This window comes from Hemitrygon akajei, chromosome 30 (assembly GCF_048418815.1).
Source record: "Hemitrygon akajei chromosome 30, sHemAka1.3, whole genome shotgun sequence".
Taxonomy (NCBI): Eukaryota; Metazoa; Chordata; class Chondrichthyes; order Myliobatiformes; family Dasyatidae; genus Hemitrygon; species Hemitrygon akajei.
The window spans coordinates 34,154,903-34,169,386 of NC_133153.1; the positions used below are offsets into that span (position 1 = coordinate 34,154,903).

At 43.0% G+C, this 14,484-nt stretch overlaps 1 protein-coding gene across 1 annotated transcript in view; it reads right to left on the reverse strand.

Moving 5' to 3' along the window:
* Window positions 1-354: 354 nt before the first annotated feature.
* Window positions 355-14,484, reverse strand: part of slco3a1a (solute carrier organic anion transporter family member 3A1a) — a 218,199-nt gene continuing 204,069 nt past the window's right edge. The window contains 1 exon segment of the mRNA XM_073032576.1: window positions 355-3,347. Within this exon segment, the coding sequence (XP_072888677.1) occupies window positions 2,962-3,347 (386 nt within the window). The 3' untranslated portion in view covers window positions 355-2,961.

Below are 14,484 nucleotides of genomic sequence, written 5' to 3' on the forward strand. Positions count from 1 at the left end.
TTGGTCTATCTTAAACTGATTGACCTCAGCCCGTGAATTGTTTGATGAATATCAATGACTTAACACATCTGAGTTAAGGTGAGTTAGATTTTCCAAAACTGAAACGTGACACATTGTAAATGATAAACATGGATTTTCAGCAGGTTGTAGCTATATCAGGACCAATTCTGACTCTCTGTGGTTGAAGGGAACACCAAGCCAACACATTGCCTATAACGCAGTGATGTTGCAATGTTGCACCACCACGATGTCTCATGAACCGACAGACCTAGTAGGCAGCAAAATTTTATTCCACTGTGTACCCATGTATCCCAAAGAATTGGTTCTTGCTGAGTTACATTGTTCCCTGAACCAATTCGGTAAATCTCACAGGGAGAAAGCACGGCTTCCATGTTAGACAAGCTAATTCTCCACCTGGTCTGATGATTAAAACCTTGTGAAAAGGCATCAGTAAAAAGAGTAATTATCACAAGAGATTCTGCAGATGCTGGAAATCCATAGTACTGTGGTAGTGTAGTGGTTAGCGCAACGCTTTACAGTACCAGTGACCTGGTTCAATTCCTGCCGCTGCCTGTAAGGAGTTTGTATGTTCTCCCCGTGACCGCGTGGGTTTCCTCCGGGCGCTCTGATTACCTCCTACATTCTGAAGATATAGTGGTTGGTAGGTTATTTGCTCATTGTAAATTCTCCCACGATTAGGCTAGGGTTAAACTGGGGGTTGCTGGGCAGCATAGCTCGAAGGGCCGGAAGGGCCGATTCCATGCTGTATCTCAATAAATAAATTAAAAGGCTGGGAGGCCTCAGCGGGTCAGGCAGCATCTATGGAGGCGAATCATTTGATTTGATTCACAAAGTGGTGAGAAACAATGTCCATCAACAGAAAGATCAATAATCAAACAATCCATTGACCAATAACCAAAGGAAACAAATCTCGGCCAACTGGTCAACTCAGCAAAATATGATTCTGGAATACATTCAGTGGAATCAGAATATAAAAGGTCACAGGAGCGAACAATAGATTGGGATTCTTTCACATACTGTACGTAAATGATTACAAAAACAATAGCAAAGTAGTGGAGATCTGAAATATAATTGGAGAATGCTGGAAGTACACAGCAGTTCAGGTAGGAGAGGGAGAGGAAGATGGAGAGTCGGGGATGGGGGGAGAGAGAGAGAGATTTAGCACTTCAAGTCAAAAACAATTTCTTAGAATCTGAAAAGTCACTGACATGAGATGTTAACTATGTTCTCAGCCCTTTTGGGTTTCATGATCAACACTAATTTTTGAGTGTGCTGGGCTCTGGTGACCCAAACAGAAGGAACCAAAGATTGCATAGGTTGGAAATTTTTAGTGACAAGCCTCACCATTTGCTATTATTATGAAATAAAAATATAATATTGAGACTTCCTAAGCTGTTGGTCAAAACACACTTGGGGTATGGCTAGCAGTATTGGGCCCCTTATCTAAGGAAGGATGTGCTGGCATTGAGGAAGATCCAGGGATAGTTTGCAAAAATGCTCTACGGGAGTCCAGAAGAGATTCACGAGAATGATCCCAAGGACGAAAGGGTAAATATATGAGGAGCATTTGGTGGCTCTGGGTCTGTATTTGCTGGAGTTTAGATGAGTTGTAGGAGTGGGGGTATCTCACCGAAACTATCGAATATTGAAAGGCATAGACAGAGTGGAAGTGGAGAGGATGTGTCCTATAGCAGGGGGAGTTTAGAACCAGAGAGCACAGTCTCAGAATAGAGGGACATCCCTTTAGAAAAGAGATGCAGAGAAACTTCTTTTGCCCAATGAATCCGTGTAATTTATTGCCACAGATGACTGTGGAGGCCATTTGTGCAATGGGTATACCATTGGGTATATTTAGAGCAGAGGTTGATAGGTTCTTGATTAGTAAGGGCGTGAAAGGTTACGGGGGGAAGGCAGGAGAACGGGGTTGAGAGGGATAATAAGTCAGCATGATGGAATGTTGGAGCAGAATTGATGGACTGAATAGCCTAATTCTGCTCCTATATCTTAGGGTCTTGTGGTCTAAAACTCAAATATTGTCTTCCAGGCAAGACAAAGAAACATAACTCTAGAAGGATTAAATTGTTGTGGGGGAGTTGGGATGGCAAAACGAGAGGCACTAATTGCACGAGAGGGAAAATGTAATGTCTCAACGTGAAACTCTCAGGTAATTAATAACTGGAATCAAATAATTGTGATATCAAAGAGGCAAATTATTTCTCCTGTCTACTGTCAAATGCAGGTAGGTCCACAAATTTATTTACAAGAGGACAGAGAGTTCACAGACTTTGTTAGAATCTCAGGTGCCCTGTGATCTTTATTCTGGAAAGTTTGTTCCATTCCAATCTCTGGCATGTAACATCAGCCTCGACCTGACATATAATCTATGGATCTCCTACTCCAGGGACTGCAGTGAACCTGGTTATTCATCATGGCTCCAAAAGGGTTCATAGCCCGGCCATTCAGATGGGAGGCAATGTTCTTCCCAAAACCTTTCCTGGAAGGAAGACTTGCAGGAGGCTGGAATGTCCCGTCCTGTAATTAAGAGGACCTGCGTTAAGTTGGAACCATTGGCTCTACAGACAGTCAGAAGTGCCGAAACTCTGCTTGGCAAAGACAAAAGAAGCACGATTGAAATGGCGAGGTCTTGGTGTAGTGTGGCCGCAGGACCAGACCCGAGCCACATCAGTCTATGATATGGAGTATCCCATCATTCCAGGCAAAGACATTCCAACAGATTATTGGTTGTAATCTTGGCCCTTGTCAAAATGTGATTAAGTCCTTTACTTGCAAATATAACAATGTTTTCAACAGTTCACAATCCAGTTTAGCCCCCGCGCTTGTCTTGCAAAACAAAAACTTTGAAGAAAAATCTTGTTTTTGTTCTAAAGTCTGGGCACCATTACGTCTTAATTCTAAAAAAGTACAAAACCAAATGTCCTTTTATAGGACAGACTCCATATTTTCGCACCACTCATGGTCCTCAAGGTTGTAGATAAATTTGGTCTTTTGTGATTGCTGGTGACTAGAGTCCCTCCTTGCTGTGTCCAGCGTTAAGGTTGATGCAAAGAGGTCACTGGCCGTCAGCGGCTGGAGGTTGCCCTCGTCATCTCTGATGTACTTGCTGGTGTTCCTCCTCAAACAGTGCCAGGTCGTCGTGTAAAGGATGAAGGCAAGTGTCTTCAGGGTGATGGCGATGCTGATGTAGAGGTAGCGATAAACCACGTTATCGTACAGCATACACGCGCCCAGCTCCCCGCAGATCGTGGTCCAGAATAAGCACGTTGAGTCAATCCCGGCGCCAAAGATGAGAGGAGGAGGAATGAAACCTGTGGAGAGCAAACAAGGCTTTGCATGAGAGGGAACCACAGGGGATAACTTCACTCACCCCTCCACCGAACTGTTCCCACAAACTCTGGACTCACTTTCATCTCATGTTCTCAATATTTATTGCTTATTGATTTATCATCATTTTTTTCTTTTGTTTTTGTATTTGCACAGTTTTTTTTTTTTTGCGCTTTGGTTGTTTGTCCTGTTAGGTGCATTGATTCTTTTGTGTGTTTTTTGTACTTACTGTGACTGCCTGCAAGAAAATGAGTCTCATCTTTGTATATGGTGACATATATGTACTTTTTGATATTAAATTTACTTTGTACTTTGAAGTGGCCAAACAGATAAATCGTTTGGCACTCCACTGAAGCTGCTGACCTAGTTTGAGGAACGTCTCACTCCTCCATCCTGTTTCCATTCTGACCACTGTGTCTGCAGCAACTTAAGCAGAGGAACGGCACTTTACCTTCATGGTAGTGTAACGCTTTTACAGTGCTAGCGACCCGAGTTCAATTCCACCGCTGTCTGTGAGGAGTTTGCATGTTCCTCCCCTGACTACATAGGTTTCTTCCCACATTCCAAAGATGTAAGGGTAAATAAGCGAATTGGTCACACGGGTGTAATTTGGTGGCAAGGGCTCATGGGCCAGGAGGGCCTGTTTCCATGCTGTACCTCTAAATTAAACGAATGACCAGTTACAGGCCGAGTGACTCAAGCAGAATTAGTTAACGTTGGCCAATTTTCCTTCTCTCTACCAGAACCAGCCAGTTCTGCTGTAGTTTGTGAAACTTGATCAGCAAGGACCAGATGGGCTGAAGGGCCTGCTTGTGTGCTGTATGCTTCTACAGTCTTTCATTCTGCCTTCAATAATACTGCCTGACCTGGGCATTTCTCATGGGTCAATCTTTCCTTGCTCTAATTTTCCTCGTTAATCTACCATCTAAATGGTGCCATCAAAGTTCATCACCATAGCAACCCCGACAATTCCCGCTGTCCCATCAGCCCCTTCTGCTTGAATGACCAACGCCTTAATCAATGATATCTGAGCGACCCAATTAGTGAAAAAGACATTTAGTGTGCTTGCCTAGATAGGCTGTGGTATTGAGTGTAAGGGCTAGAACATTGTGTCGCAGCTGAAGGAAACATTGCTAAGGCTGTATTGAGTACAGATCTGTGGCCTCAGTACAGGAAGGATGTGTTAGCAATTGAGGGTGTGCAGATGATGTTCATCAGGACACTGCCTGGAATGGAGGGTTGGAGTTACAAGGAAATATTGTGTAGGCTGGGTATATTCTTACTGGAATATAGCAGATCGAAGGGTGACTTTTTCCGAAGGGTGTGGAGTCAGGACAGAGGATAAAGTTGACAGGGGAGAAATTTACAGAAGGTCTGAGGGTTAAGTTTATCCACACAGAAGGTGGCGAATGTTTTGAACAAGCTGTCAGAACAGATAGTGGAGGCAAATATTAATACAACATGTAAAAGGCCCTTGATCAAGTGCTTGAATAGGAACAGAGTAGAGGCATATGCGTCTGAGGTGGAAAGTGGGATAGCGTAGATTAATATTGCGGTTGGCATGCACAGGAGGGCTGCCACAAGAAAGCAGCATCCATCATCAAGGACCCCCACCATCCAAACCACGATCTCTTCTCACCGCTGCCTTCGGGAAGGATGAACGGAAGCCTCAGGTCCCACACACCAGGTTCAGCAACAATCATTACCCCTATAACCATCAGATTCCTGAACTAGCATGGTAACTTCACTCATTAGACCTTTGAACTGATTCTATAGCCTACTGACTCACATTCAAGGGCTTTTTGCAACCCATGCCTCAGTATTATTTTAATTTACGTAGCTTGTTTTCTTGCGCATTGATTGTCAGTCTTTGTCGTTTTATGTAGTTTTTCATAAAATTCTGTTGTATTTATTCATTTCCAGTAAATGCCTGGAAGGAAATATCTCTCAAGGTAGGAAATGGTAATATATATGTACTTTGGTAACCAATTTGAAGTTGGGCGGTAAGGTCCCATGACTGCATTGAAAGTTTCAATGACTTCATTGATGATCACACCTCCCACCCTCTCTGTAACTTAAAACTAACTTATTTTCACTCTTCCCCTGTTGAAAAAAAGTGCCTTTGACCAGGAACATTCTCCTTCTTCAGATACTGCCTGACTTTCTGAGTATTTCCAGCATTTTCTGTTCATATTTTTGAAGTTGGGCTCTTTTCATGTAAGAATGGGGATGAATTTCTGGCCAATATCTTCTGAACAAGGTGCAGTGAGGTGAATTAAGGTGCCTTTAGTAACTTAACTCTTTCTTTATCCACCTATTGTAGTGTATTTACTAGCTGAAACATGAGAGGGACAGTTGAACGATTGAGGTGGAATCAATCTGTTGTGTAGATTGAAATCCCCATCATTTCAGTTTTATACACTCAGAGGCCACTATATTAGGAGCCTCCTGTACCTAGAAAGTGGCCACTGAGTGTATCTTCATGGCCATCCACCACAAGTTTCACTGCATTGTGCATTCAGAGATGCTCTTCTGCACATCACTGTTGTAACACATGCTTATTTGAGTTACTGTCACCTTCCTGTCAGAGCCATTCTCCTCCGACTTCTCTCATTAACAAGGGGGTTTCACCCACTGCTGTTCACTGCTTTTTTCACTATTTTCTGAAAGCTGGAGACTGCTGTGAGTGAAAATCCCAGGAGTTCAGCAGTTTTTGAGACACTCAAACCGACTATTGAAGTCAATTAGATCACATTTCTTCTGCGTTCTGATGTTTGTTCTGAACAACAGCTGAACCTCTTGATCATGCCTGCATGCTTGAATGCTTTGAGTTGCTGTCACGATTACGGTAGATGTTTGCATTACTGAGCAGGGGTGCAAGTGTGCAATAAATAAAGTGGCCACTGCATGTGTGCTGCAAAGTAGCATTTCAAGGAGGCATTAGATTCTACAGAGTTTGCCCCAGCATATTCACATGCTTGGACAAACTCCCATTTGGAATGGCAAGGTAATATAGCAGTTAGGACAATTGCTTTATAGCACTTGCAATCACCGACTGGGGGTTCAATTCCCACCACTCTTTGTATGTTCTTCCCATGGGATTCCCCCAGCGACGCTGGTTTCCTCCCACGTTCCAAAGATGTAGGAGTTAGGGTTTGGGTTAATGAGTTGTGGGATTGCTATGTTGGCACCAAAGGTGTGGCAGCACTTGTGGGCTCCTCCTGGCACAATCTTTGGACTGTGCCAGTCGTTGATGCAAAATCACCCATTTCACTGTACGCTTTGATGTTTCGAGGTACACACTTCGACCTGACCTGATGAAGGGTCTCGGTCCAAAACACTGACTGTTTATACCTTTCCATAGACGCTGGACCTGCTGAGTTCCTCCAGCACTTTGTGTGTGTGTGTGTCACCATTGTCAACTCTTAGAAATGCAAATAGTAGTGACTGCTTCACGGGAAGGCTTTGTAACATCCCAATATGATCAAATGAAACAGCAAAGAACTGTACTCTGAGTCACAACAAACAGGCAGCTGTGTGCCTTCTCTTAGATGAAAAGGAATCAGAGAGATAGAGCGGTCACCATCTGGGGAATATTATTTATTTGAAGGCCAACGTGATGACTTGTGAAAGGTTTAATTACACTGAGACCAGACTTTCAAAAGTAGGCCTGACAATATTAATGAAAGAACATGGCAATTAGTTTGTGTCGTGTTTGCTATTCTTGACCACATTGATAGAAACGCCTCTACAGTTTATTTCAACACCAGGCACTGTACCTGTCAATGCTCCCACTCTTGTCAGGAGCACCTGTGTGTGTGTGGGGGGGGGGGGGGGTTCTGGGAAAGGATAGGAAAAATCTTTCAGTTAAATTCTCCTATTCTCACACCGATGTATTCAATGATACAGTCCTGTGTGAAATGAGGATTCCTTGAAGCTGTTTATTTGAAAGGAACCCCTCCCCACTTTGCTGAGGTTGATGAGTGATAAATTGTGCATTTTACTCAGAGAATTTCAGGGTTAATGGTACAGAATAGACTTGAGCTCAGCCACGGAAGGCATGACGTTACATCCAACAGTGTTGCTACCTCCCGACTCCAACAACTTGGGGCCCAATTCCGACTTTCAGTTATCTGTGCGGAATGACTGAGTGTTCCAGTTTCAATAGACAATAGACAATAGATGCAGGAGTAGGCCATTCGGCCCTTCGAGCCGGCATCGCCATTCAATGTGATCATGGCTGATCATCCACAATCAGTAACCCATTCCTGCCGTCTCCCCATATCCCTTGACTCCGCGATCTTTAAGAGCTCTATCTAACCCTTTCTTGAAAGCAACCAGAGAATTGGGTTCCACTGCCTTCTGAGGCAGAGCATTCCATAGATCCACAACTCTCTGGGTGAAAAAGTTTTTCTTAAACTGTGGCCTCTGGTTCTGGACTCCCCCAACATCGGAAACATGTTTCCTGCCTCTAGCATGTCCAATCCCTTAATAATCTTATATGTTTCAATCAGATCTCATCTCATCCTTCTAAATTCAAGTGTATACAAGCCCAGTCGCTCCAATCTCTCAACATATGACAGTCCCGCCATCCCGGGAATCAACCTCGTGAACTTATGCTGCACTCCCTCAATAGCAAGAACGTCCTTCCTCAAATTCGGAGACCAAAACTGAACCCAATACTCCAGGTTTGGTCTCACCAGGGCCCGGTACATTTGCCGAAGGACCTCTTTGCTCCTATATGTTTCCTCCCACATCTCAAGGATGTGCAGAGTGTTAGGTTGATAGTCCATCATGAATTGCCTGAGCATGGAAGCATGGTAGTGTAGTGGTTAGCCCAACACTTTACAGTACGGGCGGCCCGGGGTTCAATTCCCACCGCTGGCTGTAAGGAGATTGTACGTTTTTTCTTCCGCATGGTCTGGTTTTCTCCCACAGATATACCGGTTGGTAGGGTAATTGGTCATTGTAAATTGCCCTGTGATTGGGCTAGGGTTAAATTGGGGCGGTTGCTGGGTGGTGTTGCTCAAAGGGCCGGTGGGGCCTATTCTGCGCTGTATCCCAATAAATAAATAAATGTATGTTACTGAATGGTAGAATCTAGTGGTGGAGAGGGTTTGAAGGGAATCTGTGGATACTAAACAGAAATTGGGATCAGGTCGGTGTAGCTGACTGAGACGTCGAGGGAGATGGAATATCAGGATTTCGCTGTGGCGGACGTATGGAAAAGCGACACAGCAGACCGTAATATGTAACAGCGGCTGCCAGTCTCCTCTCTTGCTGCGAAAATGGGTGATGCCTCTCTGTGCCTTGTTTGTGTGAGACAGAACCTGTGACAAGTCGAACTGTTGGGTAAACAATAGCTTTTGCTGACTGCAGATCATCGCCTCCCTTCAGGTGCTGAGACTTTTTGCTGAAACGGGCGGTGGGGGGAGGGAGGGGTTAATGCATTGATGCTTGCGTGGGAGAGGGGGGAGGGGGCTTTGGAGTGCTAATGTCTTTCTCTCTCTCATTCTTTTGGGGCTCTTCTGTTTTTTGTGATGTCTGCGAAGATAAGTATTTCAGGTTGTATACTGTATACATTCTCTGATAATAATCGGAACCATTTGATTTGTCAGATTGGTGTACATAGATAGGTAGTGATTGTTGGCACAGACTTGATGGGCTGAAGGGCCTGTTTCTGTGTTATGTGACTCCATGACCAACAAATGCAATTTTTCCAGAGGTCTCCACTGAATGTCATGCTTTACATAAGGGAAAAGTGAAAAGAGATTCAAATATGGGAGGTGAGAGATCGCTTCAGAATCAGATAGATTAAACAATGGTGAATTTTGGTCCTTCTGCAAAATAAGGGGTGCGCATGGAAGCTTAGTGGTTAGCACAACCCTTTACAGTACCAACGACCAGGGTTCAATTCCCGCTGCTGCCTGTAAGGAGTTTGTACGTTCTCCCCGTGACCGCATGGGTTTGTCGGTGCTCTAGTTTCCTCCAACAATCCAGAGACGTAGGGGTTAGTAGATTAGTTGGTTGTTGTAAATTGTCCCGTGATTAGGCTCGGCTTTAATCAGGGGTTGCTGGGTGCTGCAGCTCGAAGGGCGGGAAGGGCCTGTTACATGCTGTATCTCAATAAATAAATAAAATAAAGGAAACATATCCATAAACATTGCCCAGCATTCCAAACTATGCAACTAGGAATTCCGAAACGGCAAGTAGTTTCTTTCATAACTTTTACAATGAAGTAAATAACTTAGAATTATTAATCAATACTGTAGGGGTATAATGTATATTGAAGAATCCTTTAAGCAAACGGAAGCCACCAGCTTTATGCAAGTAATTGCTTTCAATCAGCTCTTTAACCTTTATAATGTGGTACAATTAATATCACTGAGATGAAGGAGTGCCATTGGTAAATATCCCACCCTTGGATCATTGGCATCTCTACTGGGGGAAGTTTGAAATGTACAAAAGGAAACGGTAGTACCTGAACCCAAGGGGACCAATATTCTCGCAGGCACCTTTGTTAGAACCTTTGGGGAGGGTTCAAACTAATTTGGCAGGGGGATGGGAACCGGAATGAAGGGACTCAGGATAGGACGGATGGTAAAAAAGCAAAGATAGCGTGCAATCCGACTGTCAGGAAAGACAGGCAGATGATAGGACAAAATTGCAGCCAGCAGGGTGAGTATCAGTGCATTAGGGATGTAGAATCAAAAAAGGTAGCAAATACAGTACTCCGTGTTATATCTCAGTGCATGGAGTGTAAGAAATAAGGTGGATGATCTTGTTGCACTTTTACAGATCGTCAGGTATGATGCTGTGGCCATCACTGAATCGTGGCTGAAGGATGGCTGTAGCTGGGAGCTGAATGTCCAAGGTTACACGTACCGGAGGGATAGGAAAGCAGCCAGACGGGGTGGCATGGCTCTGCTGGTAAAAAAAATGGCATCAAGTCATCAGAAAGATGTGACATAGGATCGGAAGATGTTGCATCCTTATGGGTTGAGTTAAGAAACCGCATGTAAAAGGACCCTGATGGCAGTTATATACAGGCCTCCAAACAGTAGTTGGGATGTGAACTACAGATTACAATGGGAAATAGAAAAGCTGTGTCAAAAGGGCAATGTTACGATATTCATGGGAGATTTTAACATGCAGGTATACTGGGAAAATGAGGTTGGTAATGGATCTCAAGCGAGTGAATTTGTTGAATGCCTATGAGATGGCTTTTTAGAGCAGTTTGTCGTTGAGCCTACTAGGGGATCGGCTACTCTGGGTTGGGTGTTATGTAATGAACTGGAGGCAATTTGGGAGCTTTAAGGTAAAGGAACCCTTTGGAGACAGTGACCCCAACATGATTGAGTTCAACTTGAAATTTGATAGGGAGAAAGTAAATTCTGACGTAGCAGTATTTCAGTGGAGTAAAAGAAATTACAGTGGTATGAGAGAGGATTTGGCCAAAGTAAGTTGTAAGGAGATGCTGGCAGGGATGACAGCAGAACAGCAGAACAGCACAAGTTTCTGGGAAACTTTAGGAAGGTGCAGGATAGATGTATTCCAAAACCAAAGAAATACTCAAATGGCAAAATAGTACAATCGTAGCTGACAAGGGAAGACAAAGCTAATGTAAAAGCAAGAGAGAGGATGTATAACAAAGCAAAAATTAGCGGAAAGATAGAGGATTGGGAAGCTTTTAAAAACCTACAGAGAGCAAATGGAAGAATTATTAGGAGGGAAAAGATGAAATATGAAAGAAAGCTACCAAACAATATCAAGGTCGATAAAGTATATAAAAAATAAAAGAGAGATGAGAGTGGATAGAGGACTGCTAGAAAATGAGGACTGAGAAATAATAATGGGGGATAAGGAGATGGCAGATGAACTAAATGAGTATTTTGCATCAGTCTTCACTGTGGAAGATATGAGCAGTATGCCACGTATTGAAGGGTGTGAGGCATTAGAAGTGAGTGCAGTTACTATTACAAGAGAGAAAGTGCTCAAAAAGCTGAAAGACCTAAGGGTGCATAAATCATCTGGACTAGATGAACTGCACCCTAGGGTTCTGAAAGAGGTATCAGTAGAGATTGTGGAGGCACTAGAAATGATCTTTCAAGAATCATTGGACATTTGCATGGTTCTGGAGGATTGGAAAATTGCAAATGTCACTCCATTCTTTAAGAAAGGAAATTGTAGACCAGTTAGCCTGACCTCAGAGGTTGGGAAGATGTTGGAATCAATTGTTAAGGATGAGGTTATGGAGTACTTGGTGACACAGAGCAAGATAGGACAAAGTCAGCATGGTTTCCTCAAGGGAAAATCTTGCTTGAAGAAACTTTTGGAATTCTTTGAGGAGATTACAAGTAGGATAAAGGGGATGCAGTGGATGTTGTATATTTTGACAAGGTGCTACACGTGAGGCTGCTTACCAAGTTAAGAGCCCATGGTATTACAGGAAAGATACTGGCATGGTTAGAGCATTAGATGACTGGTTGGAGGCAAAGAGTGAGAATAAAAAAAATCTGTTTCTGGTTGGCTGTCAGTGACTATTGGTGTTTTGTAGGGGTTGGTGTTGGGACCACTTCTTTTTATGCTGTTTATCAATAACTTAGATGATGGAATAGATGGCCTTGATGCCAAGTTTGTATATGATATGAAGATTGGTGGAGGGATAGGTAGCGTTGAGGAAACAGGAAGAATGCAGAAAGACTTAGACAGATTACAAGAATGGGCAAGAAAGTGGCAAATGAAATACAATGTTGGAAAATGCATGGTCATGCACTTTGGTAGAAGAAATAAATGTGCAGACTATTATCTAAATGGGGAGAAAATCTAAAAATCTGAAATGCAGAGGGACTTGAAGACCTTGTGCAGAACACCCTAAAGGTTAACTTGCCAGTTGAGTTGGTGGTGAGAAAGGCAAATGCAATGTTAGCATTCATTTCAAGAGGTCTAGAGTATAAGAGCAGGGATGTGATGCTGAGGCTTTATAAGGCACTGGTGAGGCCTCACCTTGAGTACTGTGAACAGTTTTTGGCTCCTTATCTAAGAAAAGATGTGCTGGCATTGGAGAGGGTTCAGAGGAGGTTCACAAGGATGATTCCAGGAATGAAAGTGGTATCATATGAGGAACATTTGATGCCCTGGGCCTATACTCGCTGGAATTTAGTGGGATGAGGGGGGGATCTCATTGAAACCTTTCAAATGCTGAAAGGCCTAGACAGAGTAGATGTGGAAAGAATGCTTCCCATGGTGGGGGAGTCTAGGACAAGAGGGCACAGACTCAGGATAGAGGGGTGTCCATTTAAAACAGAAGGTGCTGAGAAATTTCTTTAACATGAGAGTGGTGAATTTATGGAATTCGTTACTCCAGGCTGCTGTGGAGGCCAGGTAGTTGAGTGTATTTAAGGCAGAGATTGATAGGTTCTTGATTGGCCATCAAAGGTTTTGGGGACAATGCCGGAGACTGGGGTTGAGGAGGAGGAGAAAAGGATCAGCCATGATTGAAGGGTGGAGAAGACTTGATGGGCCAAATGGTCCTATGTCTTATTGTCTTAAAATAATTGAACCAAAAAGGGTAATTTCTCTAAACCTAACCTAGGTTTTCCTTTATAGGAAGCTTTCTGTATAGATAGGTGTACAGTCCAGTCAAATGACCACTCCTATTATTGACTCTGTCACTGGTGGACTGTTAACTAAAATCTCTGGCTTTCCTCAGGATAGTGCCATGGTATTTTAATTACACTCATATGAAGGTTAAAAATCAGGCTCCGCTTCATCACAGAGGCCCATCAATACCTCACATAAGCACTAGTCTGGGTTATGTCCTCAAGACTTCGGTGCGGAGTTTAAACTTTTAAAAACACAAGAGATTCTGCAGGTAGTGGAAATTCAGAGCATCACACACAATGCTGGAGAAACTCAGCAGATCAGGCAGCATCGACGCAGGGGAATAAACAGTCAATGTTTTGCTCCATGACCCTTCATCAGAACTCCATAGATGCTGCCTGACCTGCTCAGTTCCTCCAGAATACTGAATCTATAAAATTATGTTTTGTAGAGCAACACTGAACTCATGGATCAGCAGGAACCAGAGATTGCTTTTCTCTGGTGCTTTTACCATGGATGAACGTGTACCAACCTCACAGATTTTTTTATACATTTTGAGTAACTTCTCGAATGGAATGCTTCTTAAAAATTCTGTTTCATGTCAGCCAAGACAGATCATTCCCACAACCTATGGATTCACTTCCAAGAACGTCATTTCATGTTCTCAATATTTATTGTTTATTTATTTAATACTATTCTTTCTTTCTTTTTGTATTTGCACAGTTTGTTGTCTTTTGCACACTGGATGAATGCCCAAGTTGGTGCGGTCTTTCATTGATTCCATTATGGATTTATTGAGTATGCCTACAAGAAAATGAATCTCTGGTTGTATATGGTGAAATATACAGTATGTACTTCAATAATAAATGTACTGTACTTTAAACCTTGTAGCCAGATAAATACCTTGACTTGTATTCACTGATATAATGTAGGAAACAGAGCAACCAGATTATGCGCATCCATCTTTGAATTTTGAACATACATTTTTTTCCATTGAGCAATTCCACACTAAAAAACCCACTTCTACCCCATGTTTAATACTATTTATTTGTCAACCCAAATATGCCAAATGCTTTTTGCCTCTTAGCTGAAGTCTCAATTCCCTCTCTTGTTACATCTGTGTTCATGGTCATTGTCAGTTTGCCTCCTTTCCTTCGATGTGTCCTTGAACGACCTTTTGATCATTCTGCTAAAATCATATCTAACTCTTCACTTATTGACTTTATAAAGTCCCAAACCACTGGCCCATGTTAGCCTTATCTTCAATCTGGATTGTAGTAAATCAGCATAATTTAACACTGTAGTGTAATGGTTAGCACAATTGCTTTGCAGTGCCAGCTGTGAAATTGGGGTTCATTTCCTGCTGCTATCTGTAAGGAGCTTATACACTCTCCCCGTGGCCGCATTGGTTTCCTCTGGGTGTCCTGGTTTCCACTCACATTCCAAGAAGTTTAGTTAGGATTAGTGACTTGTGGGCATGCAATGTTGGCGCCAGAAGCATGGGGGCACTTGCGGGCT